The 17,770-nt window shown below is 43.8% G+C and overlaps 1 protein-coding gene across 3 annotated transcripts in view; it reads right to left on the bottom strand.

The window, feature by feature from the left end:
- MAP2K6 (mitogen-activated protein kinase kinase 6) overlaps positions 1 to 301 on the bottom strand; it is a 130,255-nt gene extending 129,954 nt beyond the window's left edge. For all 3 annotated transcript variants that reach the window (XM_059998017.1, XM_059998018.1, XM_059998016.1), the window contains exon 1: positions 29 to 301. In XM_059998017.1, the coding sequence (XP_059854000.1) occupies positions 29 to 44 (16 nt within the window). In that variant the 5' untranslated portion in view covers positions 45 to 301. The remainder of the gene's footprint in view (positions 1 to 28) is intronic.
- Between the last annotated feature and the right edge of the window lie 17,469 nt (positions 302 to 17,770).

The raw sequence follows: 17,770 nt of genomic DNA, 5'->3' as shown, positions 1-17,770 counted from the left end.
TTTGCAAGTAATGCAAATAGGCTCTTACCTTTCGACTGAGACATTTTCCCCTTTCCTTTGATGGGGGAGGGGAGCACAAAAGACTTTGCCTTGCTTCTCTTCTGTAGCTAGTTTTGCAACAAAGATGCAAGCTGCAGGCGTGCAATCTTCATGCAAGTGGAGTTTCTCTTGACCGAGGCAGCAGATGGACTTTCAGGGAATCCAGATGGAAATGCACACCTTGCAAAACAGACTGGAAAGTGATTTTTCCCCCAGTTGCAACGTTAGGGAAGGCTGTGCTGCAGCTACATGATGGGCCAGGGCTGGCAGCTAAAAGCTCCAAACTTGGAACTGAGTATCTTAGTGCGCAGACGTCCTTCCTGCGAAGGGCGCGGGGGCCGCTGGGAAATGTAGTTCCCGAGCGGAGTCCACGGGGCTCTGATTTAAGGACACGTGGTCGCGCGGGTCGCTGAGCGGGGTGATTGGGAGCAACATAGGTTGCATCCAGGTAAACAAGTCATCGACGCACTCGGTACTAAGTGATGGGAGAAAAAGGCAAGGCCCAGGGGAGCGGGATTTACCTTCTCCAAAAGCCCCTGAAACAACAGCCAAAAAAACATATCAGTTTGGCTAAAAACCACTCGGCCCCCTCAGAAAGTCAGTTTCGGGGTTCAGGTGTTTGCAGGGCAGCACCTGTTGGACGGTTCCTGCCTGTAGACGTTTTATTCCTCTCAAACGTGCATTTTAAAAAATCTTTTTCTCGCCTGGAGAATTTGCTGGTGACCTGGCTGGGCGGAGGTAACAGCAGAGGAGATGCGAAGGATCCAGGTCGGTTACAATTCAGTCCTGAGGCGGAGTGGAGGTGGGGGGATGGGGAGTTCTCATTTCTTGAAGGGTTAAAGAGAAAGTTCCGCTGTTGGTGTGTCAAAGCAAACTTTATCAAAGTTAAAATGTCTCGATGTTTTCTTCTCACCTGGGTGGGAGGAAAGTCCCTGGCCTCAGGGAGAAAGTGGGTGGTCATCTTAAATTAACAAAATCAAATAACTTGAATTTATTCAACAAAATTTACAGACTTTTGTTGAGCTCCCAGGGTGTGCCAGGCACCTTTCTAGGACCTTGGGTCATCCCGTTGTCATGTGTTGCGCACAGCTAGGACCTGGACACCATCCTGGCGGAGAATAGGGTCACCCCTTCTCAGGGAAGCAGAGAGGCATAGAATATTCCATTAGTGAGGGGACCTGGGCTGAAATGAGCTCAGACTCCTACTTCATCGAGTGGACCAGACTCAGAAATGTGCTTTTCAGGTACAGAGGGAGGAATTGAGGGTGTGGGGCTGCTGAGGTGTGAATAAGCACAGAAGTCTGCAGAGCACCTCTTCAGGGGCCGGCAAGGCTGCCTGCTGCATTGTATGCAGAAGTGGGAGTGGGTGGAATTTACCAGTGGGGGCTGTACAGGGCCTTAGGGTCAGGCCAGAGGTTTGGACTTTCTTTATTCTGCAGATACTTGCAGGGTGGTGAAAGGGCTTTGAAAAGGGGTGTAACTGAATCAAAGCATTGTTTTAAGAAGGTAAATTTGCCCTCAGCGATCAAGGTGAGTTGAAACTGGGAGAGGCTGGAGATAGGTCAGGTCAGTAGCAAAAGGTGAAAAGACGCACTTTGAAAGAGTGTTCGGCTGTATTTGATGACTGCTGATGAACGCTGTTGGAATTTTATTAAGAATTCTAAGAAGCCAGGGCCTTCTGAGTAATGGATGAATCAGAGGGAAGAAGGCTACCATGTTTCAGCTACAAATCAGCAAATCAGCTCTTAAAACAAATATGCAATAGGTCATGGAACTAACATTCATTTACTTAAGTTGATCCCCTCTGCTGACATTAATAAGAATTAATCAAGGTCACCTTATGTTCATATTAGCTTCTGCCTCAGAAAGGCAGAGATCTCTGTTCCATGAGCTCAGACAGGAAGACTTGCTAATTCACTTTGTTTCCCCCTCCTTCTGGGCGAATCCGTGCTGTCTGTTCCTCCCTTTCTTATACACACACGATCTCAGCCTCATCGAACCAGTATTGTTTCCTCTAAGTCTCATTTAAGCAAGAGACGTGTGGGCACGGAGATCCATTTTAATGCGTCCGGGTCACTCTTCCTAAGCATCGATGGAGCAGCTGCTGTGCGCCAGGCCCTGGGTCAGCTACTGGAGCTGCTCGGAGACTCAGCCCAGGCAAGGCCTGAACAGCCGCCTAGAACTCATTCCCATTTGCATTTTATGTGCTCAGCAGCATTGCTCTTGAATCGCCCTAGACTCCCATCTACGGAAGAGCTCTAATCACATCGTGTCTGGTGCATTTTGCCGCCACTGTGCTTGTAGTTTCTCTGCACAGGCGTGCACGGTTCAGAGCTGACAAATGGCTTGTGTCCTGCAAGTGAGTCTGTAATTCATATTCCCATAGAAACAGTGATATGTTTAATAGCCAGTGCACATCTACGCTCACACACCCACACCTATGCAAAACACCTTTGACCATAAATTGAACCATACATTTAAAAGTTGCAACATGTCTCATTTTTCTTTCTGGGAAAAACATATTTTGAATTTCCACAGGGAACTCAACCTCTCTGTAAAGTCTCAGATTCCCAGAGAAAAAGTTCTTCTTCTTCTTGCCTTGGTGGTAAAAGGTTTCCTCCGCCTCATTCCTGGGTGGAAGAAGAGGTGGTACCTCTGTACAGACGTGAGCCTTTCTTCTTCTTGCCCGTTTGTGGCAATGCTCCTAGGAAGAGAATCCGTCCCACGGTGGGAATGGCAAAAGCGAAATCTGCAGCACATGAGGCGTTTATCTTGAGGTGACACCTGTGCTCCTACCTCGAACCCATCATCCTTGAAGTGGTCTGTACTTCCCATCTTTCTAAAATGCGAGTTTGCTGCACTCTCCCCCCGGCTTCTAGTTCCCTTCGAGGTCACTGCCAGACTCTCGGGCTTGGTATAATTGGCCCCTCAAGACCTGCTTCCTGCTTACTCTGCCACTTCATTCTCACCCTGTGTTGATGCTACAGCCAGAAGCCAGGTTTGCTCCCTCCTTGCTTCTAGATACACTGCTCCCTCTGCCTGGCAAGCCTTACCCATTCTCTTCTCGGCTCCTTCGGATTCGTCCTTGAAGACTCTGCTTGGCAGGCCCTTCCTTTCGGCCACCTCCTGGGATGCATCACCCTGTGGCCACTTTAAGTGTGAACGAGGGTATTCCCTAATTCTGTAGCATCCTGCCCACAGCTGTCTCGCACCACTCACCCTAAGGCAGGCAGGTGTTCACGTTCGTATGTGTCTCCCCCAGGAGACTGAACTGCTGGAGATCAGAGACTAATCTCTGTGTTCCCCATGCCCAGCATCTAGCATACAATGCTCACTCAAATACACGCTGAAATAGGGAAAGGAGTAGATGGAAGAGGGCCTGTCACCTCGATGACCTGGAATAACTAGATGCCAGCGACAGAGTTAACACCTGCAGGGGAAACTGGAACACCTGGGAAGGGCCCTTTGCTGTCAGGTTAGAGGTATGAGGTGCTGGGAAGGAGGCCCTTAGGTTAGGTCCGACTGGCTCTGAAGGAATTGCTCTAGAGGGTTACGTGAGCTGGAGAAGGCGGGGGCTGGGGGTAGAATGTCTCAACCGAGGGTGACTTTTTACCCCCAGGGAACATTTGACAATGTCTGGAGATGGTTTTAGTTGTCTCAACCAAGGGGTGGTGGTGATCGTGGCATCTAGTGGGTAGAGATGAGGGATGCCGGCAGTTGTACTGCAGTACATGGGAAGCCTCCACCAACAAACAGTTGTCTGGTCCAAATCATCTGGTACTGCATTTGAGAAACCCTGCTGGGTAGTAGTACCATGAGAAGTTACCTATGCTCTATTTTTTTAAGTTCATCTAAAGCTAATGAGATTTGGTAAGGTGTAACTTTTTTTTTTTTTTTTTTTTTTTGGCCAAACCACACGGCTTCTGGGATCTTGGCTCCCCGACCAGGGATTGAACCCGGGCCCTTGGTGGTGAAAGCATGGAGTCCTAACCACTGGACCACCAGGGAATTCCCAAGGTGTAACTTTTGAGTCCTAACCACTGGACCACCAGGGAATTCCCAAGGTGTAACTTTTGGCGTAAGAAATCTAGAATCTAGGAGATGTGAATTCGAGTCCTGGCCGTAGAAAAGTTAGCTGTGTCTTCTAAGGTAAGCACTTCACCTTTCTGGACCTCTTCTTGTTCCACTAAAATAAGGACCTCTTCTTGTTCCACTAAAATAAGGAGGGTCAGACTAAGGCCCCTTCCAGTTTTAACAGTTCGTATCTGTGAACCCAGCTCAGATGTCTGATTAAGACCACTCATGATTTGAAGAGAGTCGTGATCATACATCCTGTTTTTCACATTGGCTACATGTCCTTCTGTTCAGGAATTAGAAGGGTTCCTGATCCCCTGCTCTAGCAAGACAGCCAGTGACCACCATGACAACATCACTTCGGAGGTGAGACAGGAAATACTCCTATTACAGTTTGAAACATTGCCGCTCAGGTCGCAATACTCACCTGCATGTGACATTTATGAATGTTTTCCAACAGTGTCCACTAGGTCTCAGGAACAAGGGAAAGGAAGGCACCAAAGGTAAAGCTAAGAGTTCAGGTCTGAATATCTGCTTTTCTAGATCTTAGAAAATTGTGGTATAAATAGTGTGTTATGTATAATATATAATGAAGTCTGTTGAGGATCTCCCCACATGGGGGATTGGTTTAGGGGACTGGGTGATGAGTTGTGCTTATGCAGTATCTTTTTATTTATGTATTTATTTTTTATTTTTAAAACAATTTATTTTATTTTGTTTATTTATTTTTGACTGTGTTGGGTCTTCGTTGCTGCGTGTGGGCTTTCTCTAGTTGTGGCGAGCGGGGGCTACTCTTCGTCGAGGTGCACGGGCTTCTCACCGCGGTGGCTTCTCTTGTTGCGAAGCATGGGTTCTAGGTGCGTGGGCTTCAGTAGTTCTGGCGCACGGGTTCAGTAGTTGTGGCTCACGGGCTGTAGAGCTCAGGCTCAGTAGTTGTGGTGCACGGGCTTAGTTGCTCCGTGGCATGTGGGATCTTCCCGGACCAGGGCTCAAACCCGTGTACCCTGCATTGGCAGGCGGATTCTTAACCACTGTGCCACCAGGGAAGCCCTACAGTATCTTTAAGTACATTTTTTTTTACTGTATCAAAATATCACAGTGAATTATGTCTACTGGCAGAAATTCTAGAAATCCCAAAATAGATTCAGCTGGCCTTCCATTGTCCTCCCCAATATGGCGCCACCATTCCTGTTCAGCCTTCTCTCTCTCTCTCTCTCTCTGTCTCTCTCTCTCTCTCTCTCTCTGTCTCGTCTACTCTACGCTTCATTTGTTTAAACAGTCTGGTCAAAACAGGATGACTTATCTTACTGGAGACATGAGTTTACATGTTACCATTTCTGTTTGTTAACTCGTGCTATTCTCTGTCTTCACCTTTCTCTGGTCCCCACCTGAGTCTTCGTTTTTCCAAATTCTACCTTTCGAAGGTTCAAGGTCATCTCTGCCGTGAAGTTGTCTTTGATCACATGGACAAAGTATGATCCCTGGTCTGAGAAGCTTAAAATCCTGAGGCTAATTTTAATAACATTTTTGTAATATTTTAAGGTTTACAGGCTCTTTCCGTCCTCTCTACATCATTTTATCCTTACAATGACACTGTGAAATGCATTGTCCCAACATCTCAGTTTATGCTGATCACCTCATGTTGTTGCTTCCTTTGGCCAAGGTGGAAGAACGTGATTTAAAACTGTCCTGACTGCAGATGTAAAAACTTGTCTTCTGATCCCTAGTTCCTTCCTTTAAGCGGTCCAGTCTTGTCTTAAGCTAAGTGACTTTTAATAAATGCCCTAGATATGTGCCTTCTTCAGGCTAAGTGTAGTCTGGTAACATTTTGCCTCATTTTGTATGCGTTATTAATGGGACAAGCACAGTTCAGGACTTACGAAGTCCCTAGTAAATCAGTATATCTCCTTTACATGCTGCACCTTAGCCGATACACTGAAAATTCGGTAAATGCTGGACTATTTGAGGATGAGTTAGAAACACTGATATAAGGCAGTGTTGTGCCCTTCAAGGCTCCTTGATCTGTTTACATTGATATTAATAGATGGTTCTGGGCTTCAGTCACAGGCCTGAATAATTCAGGTCAAACTGACCTGCTGCACTGCTTTAAAAAACTATAAAATATTCTGGGAAATATTTTAGATGGGTGATATATGCAAGTTATAGAAAAAGTTCAGAAGTCCACAGAAAATTAAGAAACTGTCTGAACTACAGTGATGTAGAAATAATTAGAGTCAATATAATAAATCAGCTTGTTCTTAAATTATTCCATTTGGATTAGTGTCCGAAGGGATTGTTTTATTAGTAACAGCCTATGGCAGAATCATGGAAAATACTACCAGTTTTTCATATTTACTCTCTTTCTGAGATGGGTAGACTAATCATTTTTATCTGTCAGCCAAACTCCTAAAACAGTGGGTTCAATGTATTCTTTAAATTAATATATTGCATAACTGAAAAGTATAAGTAGTATGAAATTGTATAATATTAGAAATTAGCTAGTTGAGGCTCTAATGAACACCTGATGGTATTTTATGGTATTTTGAGCACTGGCGTGAGTTACATGTCTCAAACCTGTCTGTAACTTTGTTTCCTACAGTATAAGGAGTGAAACAGCAGAGATACATTAGACAGTAGTCTACTGCCACTGGAAGTCTTTGGAAATTATTCTAGAGCCCTTTCCAGCAGCCTTACCTACTGGGAATTTACCTACAAGGGAATTGAAGTGAACCCCAAAACCTGCTCACTCGCTAAAGACTAGAGGTTTCCACTTCACAGGGCCTTATTTCTCCTTTTGTTGCTGTTTTTTTTTTTAATCCAAATAAACATCAAAATGCATTTATTAAACGTGTTGGGGGCATGTTGCCAAATCAGATGCTACTGTACGTGAGGAAACTGTGGAGTATGGTCACACCATCTGGCACTGTGAGTGAGTTTTGGAATGCTGTGGAAACTTCAAAGAAAAATTTAGGAGATTTTGTGTATAATTTTCTTAAACGTATTTCCAGGAGACCCGTGATCTAGCAAACTCATTCTGTAGGGTTTCAACAGACATTGCAATGATTTTTTTTTTATACACCCAGATAGTGCTTTGTGAAAAATATAATGCTTGTCTCTTAGCTTTTAATGACTCATTAATTTTGTGTAAAATAGAGCATATGCTACATCATAATTTTAGTTCTTATCTTAATGAGGTAGCAAAGCAAAGCACCTCTCAGTTTGAAGTTAGGGAAACTGAAGTACATCCATATGTGTGTGTTTGTGATGTTACAGGTATAATCAGGAAAGGAAGCAGAGCACTTCTACACGTGCTTATGACATCTAACTAGTAAGCTAGGATAAAGAAAATTATAACTCACAGGAAGTGAGTCAAAAGGCGCCTCAAATGTAAAATGCATTGCTCTGTGTATTCCTGTGTCTGTTAATGCCTGTTTCTTTTTTCCTCAACATTGGAGGAGTCAAGTCAATTCAGATTTTAGTTTGGTGAGCTGAAGGCACTGTGTTAGTTTGCAGACTGAGAACCCTCATTGTCACAGTCTTCAGTGACCTGATTTATATGATGTTGACCTGGGAGCAATACCAAGGTGAAACTGAAACCATTACTAGCTATTTTCGCTGTTATTTTTAAAATTAAGTATCAGAGAAGCAGAGGTTTCCAAAATACGATTAAAACAAGATTACACTTATTTGGATGTTACCGACATATTAATACACCTTCCAACTCAGATACATAAAGCTTGTGCTCTATAAAGTTGTTTAATTATTTCAGGTTCAAGTCTTTTTATAACCAGTAGCCATGGACTATTTTTCAAGGGCAAGGATGAGTCTGAAATACGGAATTTACTGACCAATGATGCCATTCAAGTGTCCTTCTCATTCTGTGTTTCATGTGTTCTGTTCCATACCCATTTTTGATAGTGTAGCAACAGATATTACATTAAAAAAAATCATTCTAAGGATTCCTGCTAGCTCTTTTCTCAGCCATTCACGTGTAAATTGGGAAGGGAATTTGAGTAAGTAAATTAATACCTATCCTACCTGTTTTTAAAAGTTATGTTAATGGAAGAGTCAAATATGATGACTGTTTCTTAATTTCAAGTGTTCTGTTGAAACCAGTTTAGCTTGGAAGAGATAGAAAGATTCAGAATGTTCACATGTTATATTACAATATAAGTATTTCATGAGAATTGGTAAATATGGTCAGACTCTGAGAAAAATGAAAGGGAATCGGATAATTTGGAGTGTATTTGATCTACTTATAACTTATACCTCAAACCCTAAATTAATACACAGAAAAAGCAAAGTCATCAATTTTAGATTAAATAAATTATTTCAGGTATATATGATGGAAAAGTATATAAGCTTCTCTGTTATCTCACTTATAATCGACATCGTTTTCATTCAACTGAACAGTTGCTGATTGAGGACTTAAAGACAGTTCAGCTGATGGGATACCGCTCGTTGTGATTTAGGCTGTAAATATTGTGAAGAATTAGGTGCAATAAACATTCAAGTACATGTGAATTTTCGACCCCAGTTTTACGTTCTGAAGACTTTGGTAGAAATAGTAAAGTGTCAAATGCCAAGAATATACCATTGGAATATATATTTTTCTGTACAGTATTCCAAAGAAGCAGATAAATTGACAACTCTAGTCCTTGCTTCTATGATCACTTCCAGTTTCCATTATCTTCTTGTAGTTGTTCGTAGGTGTAACTTGACTATGCTATACCTACATAGTTTGGCCACAGACTCTGGAGCCAGACTGCCTGGGTTGGACTCCCAGCTGTAGTTACTAGTTCTGTGACTTGTTACTAATTACTAGTTACCAGTTACTAGTTCTGTGACAGGCTAAACAGATCACTTTTCTATGCCTCAGTTTCCTACCTGTACAAAGGCAATGATAGTAGTACCTACCTCATGGGGTCGTTGAGAAGACTAACTGAATTAATACACTTAAAGCTCTAAGAAGAGAATCTGATCCATGATATATGCTCAGTGGCTATTAGCTACTGGAGCTTTTCTTACTATTATGGCTATTACATTTCCAAGCATTGGTTCCTTTCTTGAGAATGAAGATACTGTAGTTGAAATAGAAGAACACTGAGATGTAAGAACATGTGTCCTACCCAATGGTGATAAAAAAAAAAAAAACCTTTTAAGACAGGAGATAAGCAAGCTATGATCTTAGAGGAATGTTTCCACCGACCTAAGGACATAAGAACAGAAATGCTTAGTTTAATGAAAGAGAAAGGGAGAAGACATATTTTATTATTGTGGCAAATCAGAGCTCTGTTGGATGCTTGTGAAGAGGGATGGAGACCATCTGGAGAAAACAATTCCACTCCGCTGTGTGGACTGGGTCGAAGGACGGCTGAATAGCTAGGGCATGAATGATGTAGGCTGTTGACCATAGCGTGTCACAGCCTTGTAAAGCAAACGGCAGGGGGCAGAGTGGTAGTTAATGAGAGGTGGAAATGGTTGTCAGACTTCAGTGCTCAGCTTTTATGATATGGTTTTCCTCATGAAAGAAATAGACTGATAACATTTTGGTCCTTTCCACTCATTTGAACGCATTAGGACCTTACTATTTTAAGTCCTTCCACTTCATTTATTCCATCTGCATATTTCTTATTCATTGCTTTTGTACTAACGTTTTACTTGTGACCGTTACTACTGGTTGCTACCTTTCTACTAATTAACTAATTAGCTCAATTTTAAAATTTACCTTAGGCATATTTTTTAAACCACCAACATACATTTTCTGTGGTGGCCTAGTTACCTAATAACTGAATAGTAGAGGAGTTTAAGCATGTATTGGAGATATTTTATAATTTTAAAATGGAGAAATTCTCATTTATTGAGTCTATTTTAATTCTCACTTATTAGTTGAGTCTATGTTTAAAATAACTGTTCAATACTACCTATCCAAAGTGATCCATGTGGATAGTTTGGAATTAGGCAGGGGTGAAAGAAGAGAACCAGAACACAAAGACAAATTAATTTTTTTATTAGCTAAAATATTTTCTTTTCCATCATAGTGAATTAAAAAAACGAACATAGAAAATAAGCGCACATTCTTCCTTTATCAGTGTTAAGAGAGGTCCAGACATGAGAACCATCCTGTAAGAATTTCAAAAGGACACCTAGGATTATATTGAATTTTTCAGAGTTCAGGAAAAGTTAAAAGTCTGACCTGTAAGTAGGCTGTGCTATTGCTTTCTTTCCATAATATTATTACTATTTTCTCCAGGTATTATGAATCATAAAGCTAAATTTTTGACCTTACTAAGAGAGTATACATTTAACCTTTTAAGTTTCATTGATATGGGTGAGTTATTTTAGCCATTTATGGTCTGTGCTGCTTTTGAGTAGATAGAGAGTGAAGAAAATAAAGTATTTTTAAGATCCCATGTTCACAGTGACTGAGATTCCTTCAAAGAAAAAAGTTTCTGCAGCAAGAGCTGAGCAAACCTCTGTGTCAGAGCACCTTCCAAAACCTGAATTGAGCCTTGTATCTTAAAAAGCAGTATTTTTAAAATAAGTCTTAAGGGGGATGAAGAGCTGAGCTGCGGTGGATGCTGTTCCAGTTGTCTCTTCAATCAATTTTGTATAATGCTTTGGAAGCAGAATAACAAGTAATGTGAAATCACGTTTCAAGAGACTATACGTGCGCCCTCTTCATTCTATTTCCGTATTCCTTGGGATGGGCAATTTATGCAATGCACTTGTGAGACTCCAAGAACAAAGACCAATTTCCCTGAAGGGTATGAGCACTCTTGGATTTTACAAGTGCCAAAAAAAAAAAAAATTATTTTCATGTTGTCACGTTGAGATGATGAAGTGTGCCGGGTTCGTGCACAAGGAGCCTCAGGAAGTATGCCCGCTGTGCATCTGTTTTATTCCCAGATTCAGAAAGTGGATGCAGGCGGTTCTTAACAAGCATTGACAAGTAGTGATTAACAGTGAGTGCTGTGGAAGATAGAGGAAGGGTTTGGCATCGTTCTGAACAGGAGTGTCTTTTATTCCTGAGGAAACAGGTATCCAACTGATCTGTGAGGATCCTCGGTCTAGGTTTCCAGATCGGGTCTTGAATCTCTGTGTCGCTGTACTGAACCACCTGTTCTCTTCAAATGGAAGTGAGGAAAAGGTCAAGTAAGGACAATGTATTAATCCTTCTGGCACCTCCTAGCCGGGCTGCTTGTTCTGTTGTACTTTGGGGAGACGTGTAGGGCTGAGAGTAGAAATGCCACCTCTTTGGACCCCCTCATGTGACTCGACCCGTGACTGTGGCCTCCGAGCCTATGGTAGCCAGACAGGAGCCTCTGAAGTTCAAAAGCAGGCCTGTATCTTTGCTTGTCTGTTTGTTCCTTGAATGCTTACGTGGGTTTGTTTATTCTTCAAGGCACCAAGGGTGCCTTATGGGCAAGCTAGTTCCCTCATGACGTGGGTAGAAACAGTGTTTGTGTTTAACACGTTCGTAGCCACCTGACAGACAGTCAAATGTGGAAATCCACAGATTGCAAGAAACACAGGTCCTTTTCAGCTTTCCTGTCTTTACGCGACATCTCACCTGAGTGAACAGAACACAGAGACTGCTTGCTGACGGTCTCCATGTGCCCCCCCTCAGGTGCCCCTGCCTTCGGGGGCACAGTCCTGCTTCAACTTGTTTCTGTCACATTCCAGACTGAGGGCAGAGTTCTCAAATGCGCACGCACAAACCCTTGCCCACTGGTCGCATTAGATAAAGCTGTAAATGCTCTTGAGTGCCTGCGTATAAACTGCCAGGAGAGAGGGGCTGGTGCGGAGCTAAGCCCTGATACAAGTTCCGCCCGAAACAGAACATTGTGGCCTCAGTATTTTAGGCAGAAAGGTGCTTTTGCCCCTTTTGCTAAAGCTTGGGACCCCATTATAAGATCACAGAGGACAATGAGACAGGAAAGGGTTTGAGATCCTAAACCCTTGTCTGTTAGACCTGCGTGCGGCAAATGAGGGCTGGTGTGACAGTTTTCATTTCTTTCATTAGCTTAACGGCTGAGACGCTACTCTTCATCTCCGGCTGCTCAGAAGCCAGCAGGCTGATTCAGATATATCCAACTATCGGAGTCACCTCGTTCTATGACTACATTTAACAGGCAAAAAAAAAAAAAAAAGAAGGAGGGGAGAATAAAAATGCAAGAACCTAAACTGGGACTATAAGAATGCTTTTAGGTCAGCTAGTGTGAAGTTTTCATTATAACTTCACAGATGGTCCAAACAGATGAAGGGGAGAAAGGATGGCTACAGAGATCTGGCAGTCGGCCACTCCTTTTAATGGTGTTTTCATTCATTCATTCAGCTTTGGAGGGAAAATGGAGTGAGGATGAGAATGAGCCTGGCTATCCCCCTTGATCGTCTTCCTGAGAGATTTACCCGCCTGTGGTGAACAGGAAGAACTTTGCTGGTAGAATCAGTGTCAGCGGACCGTGTTCAGATGGGTGGTGATCACGGCGATCATCTTTCTTAAGGTTGCGTTCAAACTTCCTTCCCTTATATATCTACTTTGGAAACCCAAGAAGCCAACAATGGTGCTGTAGCTGAACTGAGCCTTGGGTAAAGGAAAGGGTAGCCGGGGAGTGGGGGAGGGTCCCAGTAAAACCCTGATCATAATGGTCACTGAGGGAGTTTATTTCTTTGTACTGTTTTTCAAACCTTCTTCAATGTTAAGGCTAATGAGTTCTGTAGATTCTTTCAGTTGTGTAATTTTTAATACACTGCTGTGTTCAAGAGTATATGCCTGGTTTTTGTTTTTTTCTTTCTTTTTTTTTTTTTTTTTTTTTTTTTTTTTTGCAGTACGTGGGCCTCTCACTGTTGTGGCCTCTCCTGTTGCGGAGCACAGGCTCCGGATGCGCAGACTCAGCGGCCATGGCTCACGGGCCCAGCCGCTCCGCGGCATGTGGGATCCTCCCGGACCGGGGCACGAACCCGTGTCCCCTGCATCAGCAGGCGGACTCTCAACCACTGTGCCACCAGGGAAGCCCTGTTTTGTTTTGTTTTTGTTTTTTGGTAAAGGGCGTTATATATTTTGTAGAAGTAGGCTGGATAGAAATGATAAACAAATGAAGAAATAAGCATCCTCATAGTTTATCTCTTCGATTGCACTGATCTTCACCTCAATTCACATCAGCAAACCTGGCCTCCTCATTCTTTTCTCCATCTCGAGGGCAGGGTTTCTCTACTCCGGCACTATTGACATTTTGGACCAGGTAGTTCTTTGTCATGGGGTGCTGTCCTTTGCACCCCTGACCTCTTCCCACTGGGCGCTGGCAGCAAGCTTCCTTGTCATGACAACCAAACGTGTCTTCCAACACTGCCAAATGCCCCTTTTGGGGGCAAACTCACCCCTGATTGAGAACCACTGCTCTAGGGTGAACAGATTCTCCAAGATAATCCAAGTTTACAAGTTTTCCCAAATATATATAGCATCTCTTTCTCCTTCAGAAGTGTCATAATTTGGACAGGGAATTAAATTGTTACCCAGCATGTCTCTGTAAACAGCAACTCCAGCTTCCCAGTTGCTCACGCCAGACCTTTGGAGACATCCTTAGCTCTGCTCATCGTCTCATAACCCCGGTCCACCGTTAGCAAATCCAGTTGAAGAAAACCACCTTCAAACAGGATCCAGCCCTTCTTTCCACATCCACTGCTAGCACACGGGTCCCGGCTACCTTCTCTGTCACCCAGAAGTACGTGTCCGTCGTCAATCTGCTAAAGCTGCCCTGTTTACTTAGCAAGTCCTCCTCTGCTCCAAATCCTTCAGCGGCTCCCCTTCCACTCAGAGTAAAAGCCAGAGCCCTTACAGCGGCCTCAGCGCAGCCTCACAAGGTCCGCCTCCCCCGCCCTGCTCTCCTCCCCCGGTCCGCTCCAGCGGCCTCTCTGACTGTCCCTTCGCTGTTGCAGCTCCACTGGCCTCTGCTGCGCCTTGAACACCCGGCCTGTCCTGATTCAGGGCCTTGCTGTCCGTCCATGTGCCTACAGCCTCCCCCTCGCCCCACTCAGGTATCCACCTGGCCTCCTCCCTCGTTTCTCAAGTCTCCGTTCTAAGATCCGCTTCACAGTGAAGCCTCCTCTGACCACCCTATTTCAAATCACACCCTAGTTCATCTCGTCTGATTTATTTTTGACCATCGCCTTTATCGCTATCTGACATACTAAAATTTTACCCATTTATTTATTGACTCACTTCCTGATTTGTTGCGTGTCTCTCAGAATTCTTTCGCAGACTCCACGAGGGCAGGGATTTTTCTGTTTTGTCCACTGTCCTGCACGCAGTGCTTTTAGCAGTTTTCCTAGAAAGCACGTCGTAGGCACACCATAAATACTGAAGGAATGTGATGATGAATGTATTCACTACTCACTTTCCTCCAGGCATCGGGCTGAATACTGAGTATAGGAAAGGAAGTGCAGCACTGCCCCTGCCCTTGAGAAGCTTACAGTCTCCTTAGCTCCTTAGCACTTCAGCAGTCGTACTGATGAACAGTGTAAATTGCAACCACGAGCCAAGCCCTTAACGTGAGCTTGAAATTCCAGCCAGAGCCCCAAATGTACAACCCACTGAATATGTTAACATCCTCTCATTTGGTAGGTCTTCAGTGGGTTTGGCTGCCTTTTAAAGAATGGATTAATAAAACCTTTCAGCTGTGGGGGGGAAGAGAGAAGCTTACAATCTCGTAGAGGACACATGCGTGTAAATAAATCAGGGCAGCAGAGTGAGAGGCCTGCGGTAAAGAGAAGAACGCACGGATGCAACAGAGATAACAGGATGCACGAGTGCAGCAGAGACGGACAGGATGCAGGGATGCGGCCGAGAGGAGCAGGTGGTAGAGCATGAAGGATTGCCGTGTGTTGAGGAGGAGGTTGGGGCGAATGAAGGGCTAACACTTAAGACGCTCCTTCTTCCATTTGGTTTCACTCCGTTATCTGTGTAGCTGCTGCAAAGCAAACAGAGCAGGAATTGCAACGTCAAGGCACAGCTCCACCAGCGGCTCCTCGTCCTGCACACCTTCCCTGCCGGCTGGAACGCTTGCCCTTGAGCGTGGAGTGTGAGGCTCGTCGTAGAACGGCTCACCTGCCCACACTTTCCTGTCGCACTGCCCTCCAAACAGCCCTTCCTGCTAGCCAGACGGGTGAGAACAAGGTGTGCTGTCAACACTCTGAGGCTTTTCCTTGCTCCTGGATGCCCTCCGAGCCCACCTGCTCCACCTGTGACATGTCTCAAGATTCCACTGAAACGGTGGAGGACAAATGTATGGACGCCAAAGGGGAAGGTGGTGGGATGGGCGGAATTAAGAGACTGGGATTGACACACATACATTATTGATAACTATGTATAAAATAGACAACTGATGGGAACACACTGCGTAGCACAGGGAACTCTACCTAACGCGCTGTGGTGACCTAAATGGGAGGGACGTCCAAAAGGGAGGGGAGATCTCTATGTGTAGGGCTGATTCATTTTGTTGTGCAGTGGAGGCTAACACAACATTGTAAAGCAACCATACTCCAGTAAAAATTAATTTAAAAATTTATTAAAAAGAGCAAAAAAAAAAAAATTCCGCTGAAATGGAATAGCCTCTATGAAGCCTTCCTGGATGTCACCTTCCATCTGGGCACATTACCACATCCAAGGCCAAGGGCAGCTGCGTCAGACAGCTGGGAAGAGTAGGCATTTCTGAGGAGTATGAACCTAGTCTGCAGGTTTGGAAAACAGTACCGAAAAATAAATACCATCAGTCAAGACTGTGCGTCAACTTGGAGTAATTGTAGTCGGAGATCCCCATTCCTGGAGCAAAGACGTGACAGACCTGTCATAGATCAGTGTAAACAAGGACACAGAAGAGGCCCAGAGCCCGGAGAATAAAAGAAGAGGAAGGTTGGTACCGGATCAAAACATATCCCTCTTCGGCCTGAAGTTTAACCTGGGAATTAAGTTCTGGACTATACTATGCTTATGACTACGTGTTAATTGTGTATATATACAATTTATATATTTATCTTAGTAAACTATATAAAGTTTATTTCATGTTTTGGGTTTTTAATCTATAACTACTTTTTCCTATTATCATGGTAAAGTCGTGGGTAGAAAGTGCCCCGCTGAGTATTTTTAAAGGTAAATACCTCAATCAGGCAGACCAGAGCGGTGATTACAATCAAGATTCCAGTGACCAGAGTCGAACCAGTTGGGTGAGCAGCATGCTTTATAAAATGGTGTCTCTAGGGGACTTGCCTGGTGGCTCAGTGGTTAAGAATCCACCCGCCAATGCAGGGGACACAGGTTCGAGCCCTGGTCCGGGAAGATCCCACATGCCGTGGAGCAACTAAGCCCGTGCGCCACAACTACTGAGCCTGCGCTCTAGAGCCCGCGAGCCACAACTACTGAAGCCCGCATGCCTAGAGCCTGTGCTCCGCAACAAGAGAAGCCACCGCAAGGAGAAGCCCGCGCACCGCAACGAAGAGTAGCCCCCGCTCGCCACATCTAGAGAAAGCCCGTGGGCAGCAACGAAGAGCCATCACAGCCAAAAATAAATAAATAAATAAATTTATTAAAAAATAAAATAAGATGGCATCTCTGTAGTACCTGTTACTCTTGACTGTTTATTCAATAATTGAATAATTCAATATTCAATCAGCATTCAGTTGAATAATTCAGTAACTGGAGGCCCAAGTGTCAGGCATTGTTCTGCTCTTGTAACGTTCTCAAGAACCTATGAATTAAGTTGTATTTTCTCCACTTAAGGATAACAAAGCTGACACTTAGGGAGGTTCAAGCACCTTCGCCAGACAGCAAGAAGAGGTCTCAAGACCCGAACCCCATCTGTTCCAAAGTCAAAGCTCATTCTTAGCTACAATGCACATCTGCCTCTGTGCTGCATCTCTGGGTGATTTCACTTCAGGGCATTGGTTTCTGAATTGAGGACCATCTTTTGCATCAAGTGCACGCAGAGTTTGATGGTAATCTATGTGTCGTGAATCATGGTTAGTCACAGAAATTATTTATTCAATTTGTAGTCATTACACCCTAAACTCATTGAGATTTAATGAGTGAAATGGCTGGTAATAATGGCGGCCTAATTGTTAGCTTGGGCAGGTGTACTGGAGCCTTGATATTTAATCACGTAATGTGCCTTTATGAGACTGAACAGTTGGAAGACCAGTATCAGCAGTTCCTGAAGGATGATTCCAAGAAGCAACTGACAAGACTCTGAAAATTCCCCTGGGTGTTATGGATTTAATTTTAAGTGAAACTGCAAGGCAATTAATTTTCTTGTAACTGAATTCCTTAATTATACATGCTTTCTGTTGTTTATTTATTTTTATTTAAAGGTTCACTGATTTCTCGCAAATATGTAGAAATATTGGTGCACGTGGAAAAGGACTGGAAGGTGATAGGCAAAAAAAGAAAATATTTTCGGTCTTAGGAGAGTATAGGGGAGCTCGGATGATTTTTCCCCTTTTTTCAAATTTTCAGTATTGTTCTAGTGGTTTCCCATTTTTAAAAGAAACAAATGTAAAGTAAGTGAAACTTACATTCATAGAAGAGCACAGTGGGTTGGATTCTAACTTTTGACTGTCTCTGTGGTGTTACACAAGTCACTTAATTCTGTACACTTAGAGTATT

Source organism: Delphinus delphis, chromosome 19 (genome assembly GCF_949987515.2).
Source record: "Delphinus delphis chromosome 19, mDelDel1.2, whole genome shotgun sequence".
Lineage (NCBI taxonomy): Eukaryota > Metazoa > Chordata > Mammalia > Artiodactyla > Delphinidae > Delphinus > Delphinus delphis.
Note: the sequence above shows the minus strand (reverse complement) of the source record. Positions and strands in the feature narration are given on the sequence as shown.